General features: G+C 41.7%; 1 protein-coding gene across 1 annotated transcript in view; it reads left to right on the top strand.

The window, feature by feature from the left end:
- GALNT9 (polypeptide N-acetylgalactosaminyltransferase 9) overlaps positions 1-23,579 on the top strand; it is a 211,410-nt gene that overhangs the window by 163,133 nt on the left and 24,698 nt on the right. Inside the window, exon 7 of the mRNA XM_075059844.1 lies at positions 22,783-22,968. Within this exon, the coding sequence (XP_074915945.1) occupies positions 22,783-22,968 (186 nt within the window). The remainder of the gene's footprint in view (positions 1-22,782; positions 22,969-23,579) is intronic.

Here is a 23,579-nt window from a genome sequence, read left to right as displayed (position 1 = left end):
TTACACCCTCATTACACTTCTTCAACACCAATAAGGGGAAGAAGTAACTTGATAACAATCCATAAGAGCCTACACGATGAGAATTTCTGGTAGCAGAGGGCTCTTCAATCTAGCAGATAAAGGCATAACAGGATCTCATGGGTGGAACTTGAAGCTAGACTGAAAAAAGGTTCAAATTTAAAGATAATTATCCTTTACAACAACTTGCCCAGGGTGTGGGGTGATGTGATGGATTTTCCCTCACTTGAAACCTTTAAATCAAGACAGGGAGTCTTTCTAATAGGTATGCTCTAGGACAGTCAGAAGTTAAGGCTGGATGCAGGAATCAGTGGGTGAAATCCTATATGGAAAGTCAGACTAGACTAGATTATCATAATAGTCATTGAAATCTATATGAATCTACAAATTTGGCCTGCAGAACCCTTATTATTGGCAATGATGCACAAGACAGAAAGAACCCAGGTTAACTCTCAAGTCCCAAGCTGAGTGGGAGGTGCTGACAGTTGGGAAACCATCCTTTTACTTGTAAACTGAGCAAATTAGATATGGAGTCAGCATGGCCTTATATAGAGCCATTTTTTAGTACTTTGAGTCCCTGTGATTGGTGTATACTGGTGGCAGTAGCAGTGATGAGCTGCCAAAATCTTAACAACCAGTTCCCTATAAAAAGTTCTGATTTAAGGGAGGGAAGCGGGGGAGGGGCGGGGGGAGACATACTCGTGGGGCCAAGGGGCCTGCAGGGCTGGGAAAAAAAAAAAAAAAAAAAAAAAAAAAAAAAAAAAAAAAAAATTTACCCCCCCCAGCATCCCTGAGCTCACAGCCCCCCCCCCCCTTTACCTTGCCTGCAGCTCAAAGCAGCAGGACAACTCAGGAGCTTGGCTGAGCTGCCCAGCTGATTCCAGTGGCTGGCCATGCTGCAGCTGGAGGGAAACAGGGGAGGGGCCGGGGGAACGTCAGCCTCTCCAGCTGGGAATCCTGGGAGCAACGGGATGGTCCAGCCCGCAGACTGGAGTTCTTTGCCCACCCCCTGGCCCTTTAATAATCGGTTCTCCACGGAGGTCTAATTTTAGCAACCAGTTCTCAGGAACTGATGGGAACTGGCTCCAGCTCACCACTGGCAGTAGGGCTTGGGAGATACCCTTGTTATGGTGTTTGAAGAGGCAGTGGGAATTGTTCCCTTACCTGGACTTTCTCTAATATGAGCTCTGAGATTATTTCTTGGCATAATATTATCAGTAGCTTCACTGTTTGCACATTTCTGAGTGATCTCTCTATTCACCCAGCTACCTATAGGTCCTGTAGATCTCTCCAGAAGGACATTGACTATTTCTTTTCTGCAGTTTTATAGTTAGAGCAATGCATTCTTACATTTTTTAAGTAATAGCTTAAAAATAAGGTTCCAGTTTCATTCTGAGAAAAAAAGGAGCTTCTGGAATATTTACTACTAACTTTCTTCTGAGATGGTAAGGGGTAAATGTTGTGATTATCTGTCGTGCTCATTTGTAGCTGTGTCGTCTGCCTAGGAGTTGCAATTGCTTCCCGCGTAGACATCAAGTTTATTGAACCTAAAACCATTAATATACTGCTGTTCCCAAGCACATTAAGTTTTGTTCTATCTGCAGCAAGCAGTTGGCTGTAGGTAGCACCCCCTAGCGTTAGGGAAGCAGCTAAAATTAGCAAAGATCAGGATTTTGCTCTACTACGGTATCTTGGAGTGCTACATATAGGTCCCTGGTGAAGATGTTAATCTCAGCTCAATATCCCCACCCCTGCACAGGTGTTCAGGAGAAGCACTGTAAGAATGGCTGCTTAAGAGACAGATGGAAGGAATATGGCTTTGGGCAGGTCAGACTCCACACCAAGGTATCATAGGTATTTAGGGAACCAGAGAAGCAGCAAGGTAGGTGCTAGCCAAATGGCAAATGCTTGGGTCGAACTCCAAGCTAGGGAGCTTTCCTAGTTATGTTAGCTGATTTTAGTTTCTTGATATGCACATTATCCCTTGTGGAAAAGATCTTGCTGACTGTAAATGGGCCCCTTTCTTCTGAGACACTCCACTAGTGTTGCTTAATTCCAAAAAGACTTCGTAGACACAATACATAACCTTGATGTTTCAAAACAAATTTTTATTATTATTTTTGTTTCATGGAGAGTTCTTAGAAAACAATTTTCAAATTCTCAAAATCCTCCACAAAATAGAATTGCCATTCTCTGCCCAGTTCTAGGCCAAATAGAGATCCATTTTGTGGAGGCACTGGCCAGGAATTTGGGAATTCTGGGTTCAGTTCCAGGTTCTGACACAGACATTCTTTGTATCCTTGAGTGAATCATTTAGTCAGCCTGTGCCTCAGTTCCCCATCTACAAAATGGGGATAATGCTCCTTTCTTCCACTATCTTGTGTATCTATATTGCAAGATCTCCACAGCAGGGACTGTTGTTTATTACGCTTATGTATGGTGCCTTGCACAATGGGGCCCAAATCTTGGCTGAAGTCTCTTGATGCTACTGCAGTGCCACTAACAGTGGTAATAGTAACGTTATATGGACCTTGAATTCATAACTCTGCTAGACACCAAAAATCCTGGACTCAATCCTACATTTATGGCTCATTACAACAACCTGTAACCCACTAACTCTCCTGTGTCCTAGGACTGCAGAGGTGTTAACTGCCCACTTCACCTGAAATGGTCTCTTGCAAAATGTGTTAACTCCTTATCTGTTCCACCTTATATTTAGCTGTGACACTGAGTACCTTTCCCGGATCTGAAGAAGAGCTCTGTGTAGCTTGTCTCTTTCACCAACAGATGTTGGTCCAATAAAAGATATTACTTCTCCCATTATGTCTCTTCTATCTTGGGACCAACCTGGTTACAACAACACTGCAAACAACATTGTATAAGGGTAATTCATTCTTTAACAGGCCCTGGACAACAAACACTTTTTCAGGTAATTCTGATACTCGGCAATATGACATCTGTCCCATGGAACCTGCTTCTGAGAATGTAAAGGATGCCTGAATCTTTTAAAGTGCAACTTCATGCACTAAGGGGATTGCTCATCATAGTTCAGTTGCATTGCGAAAGCTGATGACTGGAGTTAGTTGACAGTAGGTGGCATTGACAGGTGAGAAAGGAAAAAGATAATAGTAATTACCGTCCCCTGGCAAAGCAGATGACATGGGCTGAAATTCCTTTGAAAGTGCAAGTGTCCATAGCAGAAAAGCATGTAAACATTAACTCAAGGGCTATAAGGCAGGCATTTGATACAGTGGACGTCTTGTAGGTAGAGCTAGTGAAAAAATCCCCTAGGGCATGAGCTATGGTTATTGCTTCTGTCTTATTTAATCTCTGTAGAGGTATTACCCTGCATGTGACAGGCCGGGTGTAATGGAAGATGGAAAGGGATTATTTAGAAGCACCGGTCCGGGACAGACAAGCGGATTGTATTCCATGTTACTCACAGCAAGGATGCCGCAGGGCAAAATTAAATGACCTGAAAGTCCAGAAAAGTGCCTTCATAAAAATGATATAGAGCTATATTTTCTCACATTCTTGTAGAGATGATAGGCAAAGGAATGCAGCCCCGGTAATTGTGTTTTTTGTTTTTTTTTGCTATACATCCATTTTGCAGGAAAAGACTTCCTTTTTAATAGTGAACTGGCTTTAGATCCTCCCTCCCACCCCCCCGCCCCAGCCACACTGCCCCAAAAAAGCCTTTTGATTGTTTCTTTGGCAGCGGAGGAGATTAAAAAAAAAAGTGCACACACAAATAAATAAACAAACCTGAGGTCTGTAAAAGAAGAGCAGTTGTGATCCAGGAGAAATAAAACCCAGCAGATGTCTGATGAGAGAGTTACTTCATCCTCTCTGCACATTATCTACTGGAGGTTTGAAATTCAGATTCTAATGAGCTGAATTACCATTTAATGACTTCCATTATTCTCCAAAATAACAAAAACTACCAGGCTAATGTAATTTTTTATCAAGCTATGGTTGAACTCTACTTACTGGAGTAAAACTATAGCAGCTATCCAGGAACATAAGATGCCATAGTTCATTAAGTAAACACTACAGGCAATTTATTCCAACTACAGTACTATTCTAGTCACATCTGACATCCTCCAGAATTCAATCCTGTATTGCTACTGATGTATTGTGACTGAGATTTAGAAAAGGGACACTGGCTTACTGTGGTCATAAGACAATAAAGACCACACAGAGCATTGTATGTGGGGTTTGATTTGTGTGGCTTGCTAAGTAAGTCTTTTTAATCAACAGTAGTACTTTGAATATCCAGGGCTAAATTCTCTGCTGGTGTTAGTGAGTGAAACTCCATTGAAGTTAATGAAACAGCCCATGTACACCAACAGACAAAGAAATTGGCCCATACTATATCTTCTGAAGATCTGAAAGCACTTTACAAATAGGACCTTAGTGAGATAGGGAAGTGTTGCTTATATCCATTTTATGGGTGGGTGAATTGAGAGACAGAGAGGTTTAATTGGCTGCTTAATGTCATATAGCAATTAAGAGCTGAGAATAGTTTCTAGAAGAATGGTTTCTAGGAGTATGTCTACTCTACTGTCTATGTTTACTTTGCATTGGGGACTGGGCTTTGTGGGACCCTGGCTCATGGACTTGATGTTTCTAAGCCTGCATTTGAGTGTCCATTCTTCATTGCAAATCTGGGTTTAAAGTTGCTGGACCCAAGTCTCATGGTCATGTTGATGTGTCTGTACTGTACTGTGCAGACCTTCTGATTAGGTCTGCGGCTTGAGCTGCATTCACACTGCAAAATGACATGGCTTGGACCCAAGTCACAGCAGGACTCGGGCTATGGCCCACCCCTTAGCAGGGTCCCGAGATCTGGGTCCTGAGTGCTTGCTGATCCAGACCAGACTGATTTGTGTGTGGACAGAAGCAGGGCTTGGGTTGAAACTTGATTCAGAACCTGAGCTTGATGTTTAGTGTAGACATACTCTAGGAGTCCTGACTCCCAATCCCTTCCCCCAGTACCCTCCTTAAATTTCAGGCCTTGTGTGTGGCTAAAAACAGGGGACTGGTAGTTAAAGCAGTGTGGAGAATTGGCCTCCCACATGTGCCCAATGATTAGCCCCCAGGAAGAGATGCAGGCAGCCCAGAGAGTCAGTCCTATGAGAGATATTGTCACTATTTATTATTTTGTTCTTTTATGGTAAGGTGAAGACCTTTCAGCTGCAGTGACCCTTTTTTTAGGGATAACTAGTAGAGATGAGTCTAAACTGCAAAATTAAGATTCAAAGTTGAAGGACTTTCCAATATGGCAAGTTTGTTTAGGTCCATCTCTACTAGGAGGACCTTCAAAATCCATTTCAGGAAGAAAGTTGGCTTATAAATTCTCAGCCTAGGAATAATGAATTAAAAATGAAAGGTTCAAACCAATTTGTCCCTGTCTCTAATTAAAGAAGTCTCTAAAAGGTTTAGAAGTGTGTGTGTGTGTTTGTGTGTGTGTGTGTGAGAGAGAGAGAGAGAGAGAGAGATTTAAAAAGGAGTTATACCGGGGATAAATTTGGTCCAGTAAATGTAAAATGAGTACATGGTAGATATTCAAGGGTAGGATCATGAGGCAGTGCTTATTCTCACAGTAAGTAGAGGTGAATAATTACAAATGTTCAGTTGTGAGGGTATTTTTGGTTCATGTGGGAGGGAAGAGGGAAATACTGCCGTATGCAAAAAGCTATTGTCTAATTTTCACCTGAGAACTGGTTTCACATTCATCTGCTGAATGGAATATGGAATGCATTTAGCCTAGGGAATAAATACCGGATAATGTAAACTCTTTTCTGTGTCACAATCGATAATTTTTTCATTTGTTTGTTTTTCACAATAGAACTAAAAAACCAGCCTGCGAGTTAAATCAGGCCTTACTCTAAGTTTCTGCAGCTGGGGATACTCTGCACTGGAGAAGTGAGATGATAAGAAACAACATGATCCTTTGTCCAGCAGCCCAGCTCAGTTTAAATTTCCCTGGAGAGGCAGCAAATCAGCGAGCAAAGTAAAAAATAGACTATTCTGGCATCTGCACAAATGTGACAAACTAGTTTACAGACTTCAGACTGGAGACACTTTAGGGAGTTCATCACCAAAACCATGTACAGTTGTTTTTGTCCCTTACCCTGTTTTTCTTCTCTACTCGCATTCCTCACCCCATCCGTCAAACAGACTGTAATTTCCTCTTTAGCTTTAGCATATTAGATGCAAAAAGTGGTTTCGCTCTGGCTGTCAATCAGGTCCTAGCCAGATTAATAATGCTCTTTATCAATACTTTTAATAGCAGTATTTAGGCCAGTGCTAGCCCACTGGGGGCCCAAAGCAGGAATATTTTTGCCCCCTCTGCCCCCCCAACACATACTAATAATTAATATGGGGCCCCCTTGAGCTGCTTTGACTAAGCAATTGCTTAGTCTCCTGCCTTTAGCCAAAGTAAGGGCAGTGAAAGTCGAGGGCATAGCGGCATTTCTCATTCACTAAAGTCACTCTGCCTCTGGCTTTGTCCTGTGGAGCATCATCCAAGCTGTCTAGTAATTGCTCCAAACATGTGCCATCACCGGGCTAGAAATCTTGCCGGAAGATACTTCTGGTCAGGACAGAAATCATTCAGAACAGATTCTTGTGGCCTTTTGTCACACTCCTTTTTCAGTTCCACCTGCAGCTTTGAACTTTTGGTACATGTGAGAAATAACAGGTGTGGGAGGATGGGGCCGTGGGCGAGGGGTGGGGGTGTGTGTGTAAATTATTCACATTGTTTCAGACCTCAGAGGTTTGCTTCAGTATTGACTTGAAAGTTTGAGTTAGTTTTCACTTCCTCCTCACCAGCTAGCTCATCTCAGCAATGTATGGTCTCCACGTCTCCCCAATCAACATCCAGAAGTCTTGAGGGGCTGCACTGAGAGGGGAATGCATCCTTAATAGTGGTCTCCTTGGCTGACGTAAATGGACACAACTCTGCTGAAATTAATGGATCAGTTGGGGAGTCTGGACCTCTATGTGACTGAAATAGGATTTCATTTTGAATGAATGAACCTGTATTAGTTGAGGAAGAACAAGGTGCTTATTAACATCATAGGCACTCACCCAGTCTAGGCAGAGTTTGTGTTGTTTTAGCTCAACCATGTGCTTGTTCTCCCTGCTGAGATAATTCAGGAAGGGTTAGCTCTTTGCTGTAATGAGTTATTGCAGCCTCTGTTGGGCGAGCTCTTTTATTTTACTGCTCTACACTGATGGCTGATGAACTGTACTCCATGCCGTAGTTTTCAGAGGGTTTCCTGCCTTCGTCTCCCAATTTGAATTCTGTTCGTGAAGATGCAAGGAGTGGACACCATTGTGTCTGTTCTTTTCTAGGGTTATTTGGGGATGAGTTCACAGTGCTCTTGTGTCTGTGCAATTAGTGCTAGCTATTATCTGTATTGGGCACATTAGGTCTTAGGACTTCATATGTCTATAGCTCATTTGTAATGGCACTATAGCTCTTGCTATTAGTCATATCTATTGAGTGATACGATGCACAGAATATCTATGTTCCTTTAATTCATGCCTTGGGAAGATCCGATCAGGGGGACTCATGCTAAAACATGCCTAATGGATGATAGCTTTATGATGTGGACTTAAGTCAACCAGGAACTCAACTGAGTGACTTTTGAGTGGCATTATTTTTATACCCTTTAGAAATACTGAAATACAGTGACTTCTAGTAACCGTGATCAAGGGCTGAATTCAAGCTGAGACTCCATGTTTTCATAACCTAAAATATTAGTAATTAATCTGAGTTTGTAGCATTTCAGTAGTATAGAATGCTTTTACTTCAATAGCCTTTGTGTGGCTGTTTTATTGTAAGCAGATCAGCTTGCTAAAATTTGCATTGTAAAAGAGTGTTTTGGAACAAAGCAGGATCTAATGAGCATATAGCAAATCCCTTGGCTCTGCACTGGAAATGGCTCTCGCTGAATGAATCGTTAGCAGAATAAAAGCTTTTTTCTGTATAATAAAATGAAATTAAAAACCCTTCAGGACTTAGTGCCGACAATATGCAAAGATCATTTATGGTTTGTTGTGGGAAATACAAAATAAATGATGACAACTGCACGTTGGGTCCTTTGAATGGACCCTTAGAGGTCACTTCATTAGACAGCCTATTTTTGTTTTTTGAATTTTTGTTTCAAGAATGACTTGACTCTAATGGAGGCATCAATATATTCCACTCTCATTTTTCCTCCCTCTGGTTTCAGCTGTAGCCAACATCAAGGAAAAAGTGGCAGGAACCATTTTATCAGCTGTCAGATTTTTTACAAGAGGTTGAATATGAAGTAAATATTTTCCCTCTAACAAAAGAGTTAAGCCAAGAGCTAATATTATTACAAGAGAGAGTTGAAAACTCACTTATTGGAAAACTTCCTTGCCCCTTTCTTTGAGACCTGGCCAGCTGGAATAGCTGCTGCAGTGAGATGATGATAGGGGTGCTAGCTAGTCCTAGGCCAATGTATTGACACGGTCTATTCGACTACCTGTCAACCTTTAAATTATATGGTACTGCCTGTTCTTTCAGAAAGTATGTAAATAGTTTATTGCACAGACCAAGCTCTCCAAATAATATTTTGAAATCCATTTTGAAATCCATTTTTATAGGCCATTTTCAGGAAAGTCAAATCAAATTATTGATATAGAATTCAGCAGCCACATGTCTGGCTCTGACTCGAACTTGTAGCATAAGACACTTATCTCTCTTTTATTTCTGGGTGCAAAAAACATATTAGTGTTCGAAACAGACCAAATCAGAAGCCGGAGTCTGAATGCTTTCTAATATAATTTAAATAACTGGATCCGAATCAGACCTCTGATTTTGGTTCCAAGAGGAGCTGTGTCCAGAAGGAGACTATTTTCTGGCTCCTGTGAAGGTGAAATCCCACAGTTCACCTGAGAACCTAAAATGGTAGAAATCCCTCGAGAGATTTGAGCTCAAACGCTTTCTGCACCTTTAGATCCAAACCCCAAATCCAACTCTTATTTGGCCTCAAATCCCAAACCAGAGCCTAAACCCAATCCACAGCCAAACATCACCTCCTTGACCCAAGTGCAGTTTATATATGATTGTATTCAGTTTTGAGTCTACTTTAGATCAACGTATAAAGTGTATTTAAACTATGACGGGACTGAACCAAATTTGGCTGTTGTCACTGTAGCCGGCACTTCCATTGAGGAAAAGTGGGTTTCATGCAGAAAGCTGAAACACTCAGTGTCTCAGGCCAGGTCATCTGCACAGACTGAACCTGGGACCAGACCTCTTGATCTAAAAGTATGAGCCGCCTTCCCTACTGTCTGAGCTGAAAGACCAGTTCCATTATTGGAGCCAGTAGCAGAGACTTAATGGTGGTACCACTAAAGGGAGGCAAAGACCCCAGTGGCTCAACATTGGTTGTCTTTTGGAAATCAAAGTTTCAGATCATCACATTTCCAATATCAGCAGATTTGCCAGATTGAACATCTCTTTAAAAGGTCTGTTCAGCCAACGCTGGATTGGTTAATGGCTGAGGAACATGCTGATCTCGATTTAAATTAATAACACTGTAGACAGAAATCACAAATGTGGTAAATAAAAAGATTCTGTAGGTGTCTTTTTTAAAAAAAATCTGTTTCGGTCTTTAAAGAGAGAATTTAGCAGTTATTAAAATGAGGGAATAATAATGTTAATGCCTAGTCACTGCCATGCTTGGATGCATTAGGAATACCACTGACTGATAGAGCCAGTTATAGCATGGCTTTGATCTGCGCAGTCTTCCTTATGCACCTCAGAGAAGGCATCTCCAGTCTGCATTGCAGTAGCCCAGCTACTCTTGTTGTGGGCTCACAACACCTGCATCATATCCTGCTCAATCTACTACTGATCCAGTTCTGGGCCTCTTTTTAGCAGATGCCAATTTGTACAGGGTTGTGGCAGATTGAATGGTAGTTCTGCACTGCATACAAAGCTTGCAGATTGACTAGTCAGCATCACCATTGGTTCAGCTACAGATTAGTAAAGCTTAGACTATAACAGAACAGCTATTTCCTGCGTACTTAATTTCAGAAGGAGCTCAGCTGTTGATTTTCTGGTTTAAGCTTAAAGTACGTATCTTTATCCCTTGCTGAGACTTGAATTTAGAAGAAAATTTTCTCTGAGGTCTTTTGGTATCAGCAAGAAGAAACAACCTAAAGCAATAATCTGGTTGGGAAGTAAGAGCTAGGGATCACTGGTTGATCTTTAATGCCATTTCACAGACCCTATGTGAGTTTTTTTTCAAGTGTCCATTTATTGAATTTTAGCAGCTACAATACAATGTGCCATATCTACCAACAGATGATGTTCCAGCAAATGTGCAGAAATGAATGACAGGGATTCTATTGATTTGGAAAAAAGTTATACTAATATCAAAAGTAAAATGATCCTCAGCAAATGTGTTCTCATAGAATATGTTACAAGGAACACTGGTCAGCATAATTACTCATTTAAATATGAGATAATCGCATTTATAGCGTGCAAGAGAAAAACTTTGGAAATTATCAGAACCAGCAACAGTTGGTTCAGATGAAATGAGGACATCTGCAGTGAGTAAGTGAAATTTTCTCCAGGCGTCAGTACAGCTAGGAGGAGGGAGATATTAGGGACTTCCAGACCAAATTATTTAGGGCATATCTCAAAATGGGGCCCATTTTTATATATGTGTGTAGACTTCCACTCTACCTTGCTAGATTTTTCTTCTCAAATTTCCAAAAGTCCTTGCCAAAACCCCCCCAAAACAAACCTCTAAGAGTTGCTGACTGTATGCCTCACACGTAGCGGGAGCTGTTTATACTCTGCCACAGCATTTCAGGACTGGTAGTTGGTATTCATTCCCTAAGAACAGCAGGTCTTTGAAGACTGAAAACTCACCCTTGGGAGCCCCATCCTTTTCTCTCTACGCCCATGTGCCCGTTGCACCCATTGCTCGCATTTTAGGTATCATTTGGAAGTGTCCCCTAATTGTCTTCTTGGGGTGACTGCCTGGTCATCTTTCCCATCTTCCCTCTTTAGTGGGACATGGTGCCAGGATGTTTGCCAGGTACCCAAAATCTTCAGAGGAAGGATTGGGCCGCTGCCCCTCCTCAACACTACAGCTGCAGGAGCCAGCAGGTGCATGGTTTATGTCAGCCAGATACTTGGAGACCTCACTGCTTGGCTCCGTTATTGTTCCCCAGAACTGACTCACCACATAAAGGTAGAACAGGGATCTAGGAAACCTTAATCCAATGGGGATAGATGGTAGAGTTCCCAAGGATCAGGTTGTTCATTTGAGCCACTTGCATCCTAGAGCTGCAAGGTTGAGAAGGGGCTACAGGCTTTCTCCTGATGTTTCCATGCTTCTGGCAAAGAGAGGGTCCAATTTCTATTGGCAATGATAGATCTGCTTAATCTCTTCTGATATTCGTAACAGACTGCAGTTGGTCTTTTAATATGGTTCTCAGTTGCCCTGACCACCACTTCAACCTCCTCTTCACTGCCTGCTCTGTTCTGTCCCAGCACAAAACAACCTCAGCAGCTCATTAGGAAGTGACTTCATCAAAGAAGGTATTCTTTATATCCAGTTACCACTACAGTAATATATGAGCTACCTTCTAAGCTACTAATAATTGCTGAACCATCTTGGTTTGGATGTTTTCTTAGTGTCTTACGTGATTGATTTGTGCAATATTATTCTATACTCATTTCATGAAGGTTTCTTGATTTTTACACACACACACACACACACACACACTTTTCCAAAGTAAATCTTTACATCTGAAAGAGGCTGGGGTTTTCTTTACAGAAGGGATTCTAGTCGACTCATAAAAACATCAGTTTCATCCCTAGACATGCGCTGGTCAAAGATATCATGTCCTTTGTAAAACTGTGCAAAATATGAGTTTATGGAGATTGAATTAGCAGTTAAAGTATATGGGTCATTTTTAATATCATTTTATGCCTTATCTTCTCCCTCCCATAGCAGCCAGACTATTAATTTACCTGATTTATCTCTCCACTTGTAAAACTTAGCTTTGCAGTATGATGACGATTGCTGAGTGCAAGTTTCTCCAAGAAATATTTCGATTTCAACATACTTACGTATTCTTCTTCTGTAAGAGGGTTAAGAGAAGTCCTTCTCCTCCTCCTCAATTCTGTGACATCTGAATCTTTAGTTACTATGAGATCCTGCTCTAACTCTAAAAGAGTACATGAAGGACATCCCATAAAATTCCTGGTGAAGAGTTAGAGTTAGAAAATGTGTCACCCCTTTTATTGGATTAACATTGTGATTCCATTATCTGCCTCATTGATTTTTTCTCAAGGACCAATACAGGAATAAATATTTTCTGGAGAAAGGTCCTAAAGATACATTAGTTTGGTTACAAACAGGTCCAGTCCAATAGAACTCTAACAAATGCTTAAGGAAATTCTAGTATCTATGCAATGAATTCTAGGCTTACCTAAAGAAAGAAGCATTCCATCTCTTACCAGCAGTGGGTTGCTAACGGCATGAGCTATAACCCTTGAATCAGGCCCCATGTTAGAGGATTCTATGAGAGGGTGTAAAACAAAATGCAGTTAAAGCCCTTACTTTTGTGTTCAGAACACTCAGTCTGTTGCCAAGAATTAATTGTTTGGGGTGTGTGCAGGAGAAAAAAAATAAGTGCTGGGCATCTATTAAGGGTTTTAAAATACTGAATCTGCCCTACTCATCTGATCTAGATTGTAAAGGTCAAATTAAGCTGCACAAATTCTCCATGCCAGAAAAACAGTGAAAAGCTGCAGGAACTCGAAATGGAAGACAATCATATAAAATTGGTTTCCTGTAAAAAGAGGCAGAGAAATGCTTCTGCATGTTCTCCATGGCTAATATTTTACAGGGAAATAACAATGGTATGGTCCATATGTTTATAGATACACAGCTATGCAACCACCCTGACCAGGGAAATACCACATTTCATAAAACACATTTAAAATTCTCTTAGCAAGGTACTCTTAGAAGGGGTGCATGTGTAATCTTTGTCAGTCAAAATACAGGTGATAATTCAAGTTGTTTTTCCAGTCCTTTGGGATCATATCACATTTTCAGGCACTAGCAAGAATTTTGCCCTGTAATCTTAGATAGACTCTCTAGACCCAGAGAAGTGTCTCTTTCCTTCTTTCAGTTGAGTATGATTTTCTGCAGGTAAATGTGCTCTTTTCCAGTGTAACTGTTTTGCCAATATGGAAAGATCTTTGCCTCTTGAGTGCACTGTGTAAATAGCACAGGCTATTTCAAGAGGCATTTTTTAAACCATGATTATGGTTGGTATTAGAGACAATCATAAAAGTGTGATCCGTGAACTTAAATGAGATCATACGATTAATCTAATCACATAATATATTTTATTATAAAAGCTTCCTCACTACAAATAGCTTAATATATAAACAAATGAAAGGCAAGAGGGCCCTTTTCTAACATACCTAATTACATACAGAATGCTGAAGTCAGGACTGACAGCACAGGGAGGAAAAGAATCTATTAAAATCAACCAGTTTTAGGGCAACTGCAATTAAATAATTCCCGCGGTATGTTATCATCCCAGTGACCAAAGCAGACATATACCATACTGCACTACATTGCATAATATTAGCTGTCCCTTTATCTTTTTAAGTCTAATTCTATCAGTAGGTTCAAAGAGAAAAAGAAATATTTGCATCAAGTTAACGTTATAGCATCCTCTAACACCAGCAAACAGTGTTAGTCCTAAATCCTTGGTAGAAAGGCTACTAGGATAATCAGGGGAATGGAGATCCTAATTTATGAGAGGAGATTAAAAGAATTTGGTTTGTTCTGTTTAGCAGCACCAAATCTGAGAGAGAATGTGATTGCTCTCTCTAAATACATCAGAGGGATAAACACCAGGGAGGGAGAAGAGCTATTTAAGCTAAAGGACAATGTTAGAACAAGGACAAATGGGTGTAAATTCTAAGATGGAGCTTGACAAGTCTATGAACAGGATAATATGGTGGGGGTGCCTGTGATAGCTGGGGACCAGACTCGATGACCCAAAAGGTCCTTTCCAGTCCTATGGTCCTAGAAAGTAACTGACAAACCAAGATATATAATCCTACTGTAAACATCGTTGTTAATACCTGTTAAAAATATATTTCTAGTATGACCAATAGCTGGGCTGCATCCTTAAAGAACTGGGGAACAGTGTAAATCAGAACTGTTCTGCGTTTGGATGGCAACAGGAGACGGTGCTAGTGTGTTTTTCACTTTCCTTGGGAGAGTTCCCATTGTGTTAGTCTTTCACATCCCATATCATTCAAGAGTCAGAGTTGAGTCATATGGTTCTTCTGCATGTTTCCACCCTGAAGATTTCTTCTTCTTTTGCAAACTGTGAAACTTTGCCTTGTCCTGATTAGGAATATTCCTGTGGCTTTTGTTTCAGTTGCATATGGTTTGCTGTGTGCTTGGGTTTTTATTTTAGACAACATTTTAAAGGGAGTTGGACAAGGCCCAAATGGATCTGATGGGAATGTAACAGTTACTTGTGGGTACATCTGCACTGCAGTCATAGGGTGTGATCGCAGCTTGTGTAGACCAGACCCAAGTTAGTTTTAACTTCGCTAGCTCGGGTACCAGAGCAATGAATCCATAGCATCCCAGGGTTCAGCACGGGCTGGCAGCCTGAAATAATACCTCTGGTTCCAGGTGGAGTTCTATAGCCCGTGCGCTTCTGGTACCAAGTCAGCTCGATTAAAGCTAGCTGAGGCATGTCCACGTGAACTGTAACTGCACCCCATGATTACATTGCTACTGTTTCCCTACCTTTCTAGCCTTCAGGTGTTACCAGCTTCTTCCAGGCAGAGCTCATTATGATTTTCATACCATGGACCCCACAATTGGTCATTCTGAGAGGACCTTCTGGTCTCCATGAGCCCCAAAGATTAACAATAGTCCCACTCTATTCTTGTTCCATCTCTGCTTTAAAGGAAGTGTCAGGTCCCATGATGCTCCAGAGGAATTGGTGCAAGGGTTTGGAGGCAACTGTTGTTTCTGGGGACTAGAGGAACAGTTGCAAGTGACCTGCTTCCATAGAGGACCAGAGAGGGAGAGGGAATGGGAACAGGTGCTCAGACATGACTGTAAGAGGGGCCATATAAGATAGATTGATGCCACTAGCACCTCTAACAATAGTTGGTGACCTCCTTGGATGGGTTGCAGGGGCTGCAGCCCAGAGGATGTCCACTTCTGACAAACACCAAGAAAGTATAGACTAGAGTGCTGGCTCCTATGTTCCAGGTCATCTTAATCATTACGAAGAAGAGATTCCACCACCTTTAGAGCCTGAATAAAGTTAATGGAAACATTACATTCTTCCAGAGCAATACTAACTTGATTTTCAGCATCCTCCACTTGTTTGCAAGGCTGGGCCAATTTATTGTCTGCTGTGTTGTGCTGCTGATGGTTAAATAGGTTCCTTCTGGTGCCAGGCGAGTGATGTTTCCATTGCCTTCCTGAATTTCTTTTGAAATGGCTTTGATAAAGTGAATTCAAAACATCACAGGTAGAAAACATTAGATCTCTGAGAAGCTTTACTTTGAAGATGTAAGTAAAACTCAGATCACTGGCTTTTAAGAATTCCCATGCTGGGATATCATAAAACGTGTGATATCTGAGCACTACTAAAAACTCCATTATCTGATCTGTTGGTTTCATGCGCCGTGTAGAAAAGTGAAAGTCTGGCATTCAGTGAAAGGCTCCCTACATTATTGTCTGTGGTATGCATTGTTTAGATGGAGTTCAGAACCATTTGAATTAAATATCAACGAGTCCAATTCTAGCAGATTATGGCTTAAACGCCTAGTTTTCAGAGGTGCTGATCATCCACCTTAGTGAAGTGCTGACTCAGATGGAAATAGTATAAAAGTGCAAAGTATTATTGTCATCATCAATAGAGTTAGACTGAGACAAAGGAACCTGCTGCGGGGTGTGCAGTGCAAAGCTGGCTTCCTCCAGTCCCTTACCTACTGCATGAAAGAAATAGTGACTGGGACAATCATTATCCCTTTTAAAAAGCAATCCCCTCCAGTGCACTGGATCTCCTGGCACAGGAGAAGCTGGAAATAGCTGCTAGCAGTGAGCCTGGAAGGGCTCTTCATTGTACTGTCTCAAGCAGGCACACCTCAGGGCGGGATGTAGACTTGTAACAGTTGAAGTGAATGGGAAATGGCAAGTCTCGGATGATCTTGTATTTTGTCTGTTTTAGTTTGTCTGAGTCTCCTTGGGAGATAAAGAAACCTTCTTTCACTAGGAATTAAGGGAGGGGAGGAGGAAAAAACATTCACAAGGTGTGTAGGCAGGAGGGCAATGCATGTAAGTAGCCTGGGGCTAATGGGCTGAAATCACAAGGAGGTGGATCCATGGGCCTGTGAAACTGGTGTGCAGTCCACCAGTAAAACATCTAGGTCAGCATTCTGAAAGGGACTGAATAGAACGTCTGTTTCTGTCCAGGCACTGCTAGCATCACTGCTTGCTGACGTGACTGCTTGGAATGTCTATACTAATATCTTTATGATAGCACTTTATATAACAAGCACAGTACAATGCAACCATGGAGTGTAAGGAAAATTATGGCTAACGACATCAGGATTTACAAAAAGTACCAAGGAATCTTTAATATCTACAAAGATTAGATGGAAAATCAAATCCATTCCTCAGGGCTCATATGAAATTCCCATGCTCACTGGGAGAAGAATTCAGCGAACGGGAAGAAGGTTGAAAAGTTAAATCAGTATTTGTTAAACTAGTCTTAAAGCAGGTTGGAAATTATTATGCATAAAAGGCCTGACCTTGTTTCATGCCGAAGTCTCTTTGGCATCCGCAATATGACACCAAGGTTAATTAGTCCCAGTATGGTGTACTGATATTTGACCCTAGTGTAAATCTGGCATAAATCATCTCAGTAAATGCAACTGAATGTGTGGCCCACATGCTGAGGTTCCCATATGACAGTGTCCCAAATGCCTATAGAGTGCTTTCTTTAGTACAATGACCGCTGCTAGCAGCAGAATCAGCAGTACCAGCGTGTAATTAAATCCTCTGTTTTTAAAGGAATCTCCTGCTTGGTTCTAGATGAGAAGTGCTTGGAGAAACCTTAAACTTTCAGCCTGATGGGTTGGGCAAAACAAAAATAGTTGGAGCTTTGTTTTAATAAATTTGTGCCTCGGCTTCCAATAAATGTCTGTGCTTCTGTAGAAGCAACATAAATCCTCAGTGAAGGGTGATTACTTGGAAGCAAATCCATCACAAAGTTGAACACCTGCTCGAATGCCAAGCGTTCTGGATACTTCTTCCTCTGCAGTTGCCATGAGTGAAAGGTTTTATTAATGGAGGGGGTTTCTTTTTATTTTAATTTCTTCCTGAACAGTGACACATCTGAGCTGCAGAACTTCAAAGCAGGATACAGATTTCTATTTTTTATTATTATAGTCTTTCTTTCTAGCCTGGGTTTTCATACTACCAACTATATCCCTGGCTGTGCAGGTACACCTCGTATGAAAGTGTCAGCATCCTGGCAAGGACAGTCAGAACCAAGGGTCAAACATGAGGCCAAGAATAGAGGAGAAGTTCATAGTCAAGTTCCAGGCTAGGGACAATACCAGGGCTCAGAGTCTGAATCAGGTTTCAGGATCTGGGTCAGGAGGCAAGGTCCAAATTAAACCACCGTCAAAACCGAGTTCAAGAGCAGAAATCAGGAATGGTCATGGCAGGAGACTTACACTGTTGCCTGGACATGTCCTCAAATGCCCCTTGGGTTATATAGAGTAAGGAGCCAATGAGGCTACTGCCTGTCAGACCCCTTGAACTGGGACTTTCCGTGTCCACAGTGGGACAGGGGTAGTGGAGCATGAGCTGGTTACGGCAGTATGGAGGTGTTTCCTGCCTGGCAGCTCTGCAAATCTGGGGTTGAGACCTGCTGGGCCTTGCAGAAAGTCAGTAGAAGTTGCAAACACATATCCAAGGGCAGACTGGCTCTTCTACTATAACCACGCCTGCCAAACTGATGACTCCTGTATAGCCGTGTTGGCAGTACAAAGCCATATCCTGAGAGCACTTGTTGGAGCGTGGGTGTAGGAATAATCTCCAACCTCAGTTGCTTTTGAAATGCTAGTGAACTCCTTCCCTCAGTGCTTTTAAACACACATATAAGGGTAGTCATAAAGCATTTGGATTCCACTCTAGTTTTGTGAGGTAAAACAAATTATTTCATGCAGTACTCAATGCACAAATATTTTCAAAAGTGGGTCGCCAAGGGCTAAATGGCTGACAATAACATAGGACAAATTTCAATTTAAAGAGAATTAGGCCCCTATAGAGCAATCCTGTAATTTTGTAAACGTTTCTTCAAAATTGGGACCACCTTGGTTGCAGATTATTTAGTTGCGTTCTAAATCCTGGAATGTTTTTGAACATTAACACTCACCTAGCAGGGCATGGTGGTATTGGAAGTAGCTCTGAGCTGCAGTGTTTGAGAGCATCTAGACATTATCCTCTTTCTAGGCACTATGGGAATACAGGAATACTGGATTGGACATGTGTCTAGCTCAGCATCCTGTCTTCAGCTCTGGCCAATAGCAGATTTGGTCACATTTTTTTTTCAAACTTTTTTTTTTTAACCAAAAAATGGCTTTTGAACCAAAATGGACAGTTTTTTTGGTTTAGTCAACCTTTTCCAGTGTTTCCATGAGAAACAGAAAGCAAAAATATTTTGGTTTTGGTCAAAACTTTTGGCTTTCAAAAACTGAATTTTTTGTCTAAAACCAATTTTTTAAATCAACAAGGGTTTTTGAAAACCAAACATTTTGTGGTTTCATTTTTTTTATTGACGCATTTTAAGAATTTTCTCTGGAAATTTTGAAAAATAAAAGAAATGTGTTTGAGATGTCATGAAAATAATAATAATAATTAATAATAATTGACCTTTTTTGGCCAACTCTAGCTACTACCAGCTGCTTCAGAGGAAGGTGCAAGAAGCCCTGCAACAAGCAATTCTAGAGAAACCTGTCCTAAGGGCAAGTTCCTTCCTGACCTTCAAGAGTTAAAGTTTGCCTTATGCCATGAAGCATGAGGGTTTATATCCCTTCCAAGTTGCCCATTCTGTACTTTATTTTGATTACATAGAACTTCATTGATACATAGAAACAAATTAAGGATCAAGGAAATCACAACATTGCTTGAGTTTTGCTTAGTAAATGGAAACAAAGTCTGAATTCTGAAATCTCTTTGGTGTCTGCCATATGATGTCTGGGTTAATTAACTACAGTGAGTGTACAGTAAATATTTTCCTATACGCCAGCCTATCTCAGATGTACAGGTATAGTTTGTCATTAGCACCACTGAGTTCTTCAGCATAAACCACAAACAGTTTCACTCAGACAGTAATTTGGCACTGATGTGAGTACTTTTTCTCCTTAATACTTAATATATCTGTTAAAGTTGCAAATAGAAAATTTGATCAGTTTCGTTTATGGCTGCCTAAAGATCAATATTCAAACTGCAAATCAGCTGCACTTAGGAAATAAATTGACCGCCTCTTGGAATTACTTGATCAAGTCTTAAAACATCACACCAGGTGATACTCAAGAGGCCAAAATGCAGCCTGTGTCCTCCTGGACTTATTTATTATGGGGGGACAGAGGGAAGGGTGACTGATGATGGAGACATGCTTCTGGGCAGAAGAGGCAAGAGTCCCAGAACTAGTCTGGTGGGCCCTGGCCTCTGGCGGATCTCTGGAGGCAGGCAGACTTGAGAAGGCTAAGCCTCTTGTCTCTCCTCCTGTGGAATAACAACACTCTCACTCTCATCTCCACAGAACAACCTGGAAAGTCTGAGGTTCCCCTGCTGGTAGATGTGACAGTGATGAGCCCATACAGCTGTTTCTCACGTATGAGCCCATACAGCTGTTTCTCACGTATGGGGCAATCCGAGGCATTGTTACAAGAACAAATGGTTGGCTAAATGCCTTAGTTTGTTCCCATCTCTGTTGTACCTTCCCTGTCCTGCTCGTTCCAGTGCTACAACTGGGCAGCTCTCAATGTGTGAACCATGGTGGCTCATTTCAGAATACTTTCCTGTTGTTTTTGTCTATCTTTTTTTTTTTTTTTAAACAGCAAAGAGCATTGTGCCACATCTGGGCCATGTTAAATCACATTAGGGGAAAAAAGAGCCAGGTTGGGTCTTATGGTCAGTAGTCTTGAAGAAAATACTCCCTTTGGCATTTCCCATTAAATGAGCAAAGAGCATACCTGGTGCTAGAAACATCACTTGGTATTGTGGGTTTTCATCACCTATGAAAACCAGGTCCTACATGTGTTTAAAATGGGACCCAAAAATGGAAGTATCCAGAATTAGTGACCAGTCTGGAAAGTGTGGACCTTAAACTCTCTGCATCTCTGGTTCCCCATTTGTGAAATGAGGATATTGATGCTTACTCACCTGAATAAGGCACTTTGAGAGCTCTATGTGAGAACTGCTGTATAAGTGCCAAGTCTTATAAGATATGGGAATGAATATGGGATATTCCTCGTACTCTAGGACATTTTAAGGGGTGTACCCCTCCCTAGAGAAGTGACCAGAGACTCTGAGTGGCATTATCTCAGAACTATCTTGGCTTTTTCATACGCTGAAATGTTCCACTGCCTGGCAACGTTGATCACAGCTCACAAAGGATTCTTGTGCTTCATCTTCAACAGATATCTCGTTCCTGTTTAGAGGATGGCAGAAGAGAGGAGACAGGAATGCAATGTAAAGCAATCTGAGTGCTTGCAGATGGGTTAATTGTGCAAATTTGCACTGTCTTGTAAGCAACAGCCAGCATGTTTGACAGGGCAAGCATTCTGTACCCTGAGGCAATACTTTTCTGGTGCTGTTTTCTTCAAAGCGAGGTGTCCAGGTCCCCTGTGGATTTCATCTGGGGAGAATTCATCACCAGGAAATAGCTACTTGTGTTGAATTTATAGATGAGCTAAATGGTTTCTCTTAATGCTGTGCTTCAGCACCTTTTAGTTTCTCCATTTTGCCTAAGCATCACTGTTAGAGGGAAATAAATCTGCCACTCAGATAATGTATTTACCCTTGGTATCAAAATATGTAAATAAAAATTACAAGGTCATTAACCATACCAAGAAAAAATGTACAGTCTTTTACATGGCTAAATCCCAAGCCGGGTAGGACAAATAACAGTACACTGAAGAGCATTGCACATTTCCCTTTTTTTGGTGGGGGCGGAAACTTTCCTTTCACAGTGGAAATTCTAGGCCTGTGTCAGTCCAAATTTATGAGCAGTGTGTTCTTCAGTGTGTTTCATTTATCAAATGCAAATTTCTGTGGCCAGTGATTTACTAGTCAACAACTTGTAGTGCAATAAATAAATATTAACTAACAAAGTATTTAAAAAAAAAAGAGTCAAGGAACAGGATTTTATCTGCCATTCTCCAAGTAATTTGTCTTCTTTCTAAATATGTGTAGGGTACAAATCCCTTGTCTTTTCGTGGAGTCCAACTTGCATGGAAAATGAGCTGCTATTCTCAGCAATATGAAAGCTATGGACTCTTGCTTATACTTTAAAATCTCTTTTGTTTCCTTTGGGCTGGACTGAGACTTGAGGTGCAGGTTGAGCTGCATAAGCTGCAGCAGCACTGGGGTAACGCTGGGAGGCACTGTACTGGAGAGACACCTCTGACACAGCTCCCTCTCTGCTTCCCCCGGCTTGGTCAGGGGACAGAGGGAATTTACCGCTGGCTTATACTAGCAGCAGATTATGACACTATGTATTGCATTGTCCAGGGAGTTGGAGTCAATGGTCTGTCCATTCCCCAGTTCTCTTGCCCATGTGCTGGAGCACCTGCTCACTTGCACAAGGAAACCTAAAGTCTATGCAGTCCAAGAAGTGGTGTGGAAGCAGGTCTCACCCTCACTCCCTTGTGCAGGCTTGTAGTCCAAGGGTATGTCTATACAGCAGCTGGGTGATGTAATTTCTGGCACAGGCAGACATACATGGGCTACTCTGCTCAAGCTAGAACCTAAAAGGCATCGTGTGGCCATGGTGGCCTTACATACCCAGGGGGTTGGGCAGGATTGTTCTCGGGCAAATTTTAAAAAGGAAGAATATCCTGACTTCAAAATCAAAGCATGTGATCTGTACAGTGGGAAGTTAAATGAGGTGTGCCACCTGTTTTCTGTTTACATTTCTCCTACACATAATTCCTTTCCTAACTGAGAGGCAATCTTCAAGCACCTACAGGCCCCAGTGCTGAATGCCCCATCTGATATGTTCCATGCCCACTGCACAGGCATCGCATGGCTTCTTTCAGAAATGGGCATACCTGAGCTGTTAGCAATTAATTAGTTTATATGCAAATATGGTGCAGGAAATAAGCCCACAAGCACACAGCCCATGAAATGGAATATGACAGCCACAGTTAGATCCTCAGCTACCTTCAGTGGACCTGTGTCAGTTTACACCACCTGAATCTAATCCCTAACATCCAGGTGTTAGAGTTTCTCATGCAATTGCTGCTTTGCCTAAGGGCTCAAAGAGCTGTGACTCTATCTCAAGTCATCAGAGGCTAACGTATCACCCGCTGTACAATACCTTGCCATAGAAAGTCATATCAGCCTGTTTTCCAGGACAAAGTTCTTGTTCCATGGTTGGTTTTATCCTTCAACTCTCTCACAGGTCTGGCAGTGTGGAGGAAGCATGGAAGTGTTACCTTGCTCGAGAGTTGCCCACATTGAGCGCACAAAGAAACCTTACAACAATGACATCGATTACTATGCAAAGCGCAATGCCCTGCGAGCTGCTGAGGTCTGGATGGATGACTTCAAGTCACATGTTTACATGGCATGGAACATCCCAATGACGGTAAGTGGAGAACACGCTATAATCTGAGTAAATGGAGGCAGAGAACTGATGGATATCTGATCTAAGCTACCCCTGTCTGTGCTGGGTGATACTCCTAAATCCATCGCCTATTGATTGAGGGTGGGAGGAAGAGCACTTCCATAGCAGCAAATATTCAAAAGAACTCAGCCATCTTAATTTGTTTCCCCAGAATAAAGTCAGTTGCACACTGACGAGCAGTGACCCACCTTTATGACCTAATCCTACCGCAGTGAACAGGGCTTATTTGATTCCTGGGAGGAAGTCATTCATTTATGAGGTCATTCATCTTTGAGATACTCAAATATTACACAGAGAAGCACCCTGAAATGTCTACAAATAAATGTCATGGTGCGTGATACAAATAAACATGCTGAGCCTGATTCTCCACTGCGTTTACACCAGTTTATGCTGGGGTGATTGAGTGGAGCTCACCAGCATAAAACGGGTATTATGGATGGGAGAATGAGGCCCAAACGGTCTAGCTTTTGTGGCAAATTGCCAGTCCTGTTCTGTTGGGTCTCGCGCTTTCTCTTCTCTGGGGTAGGTTCAGGGCGCTATTGCTTGCCTCTGAACCAGTTCTTAATCACTCC

Source organism: Chelonoidis abingdonii, chromosome 22 (genome assembly GCF_003597395.2).
Source record: "Chelonoidis abingdonii isolate Lonesome George chromosome 22, CheloAbing_2.0, whole genome shotgun sequence".
In the NCBI taxonomy this organism is placed as follows: Eukaryota; Metazoa; Chordata; order Testudines; family Testudinidae; genus Chelonoidis; species Chelonoidis abingdonii.
This window is presented reverse-complemented; position numbering and strand designations above follow the sequence as displayed.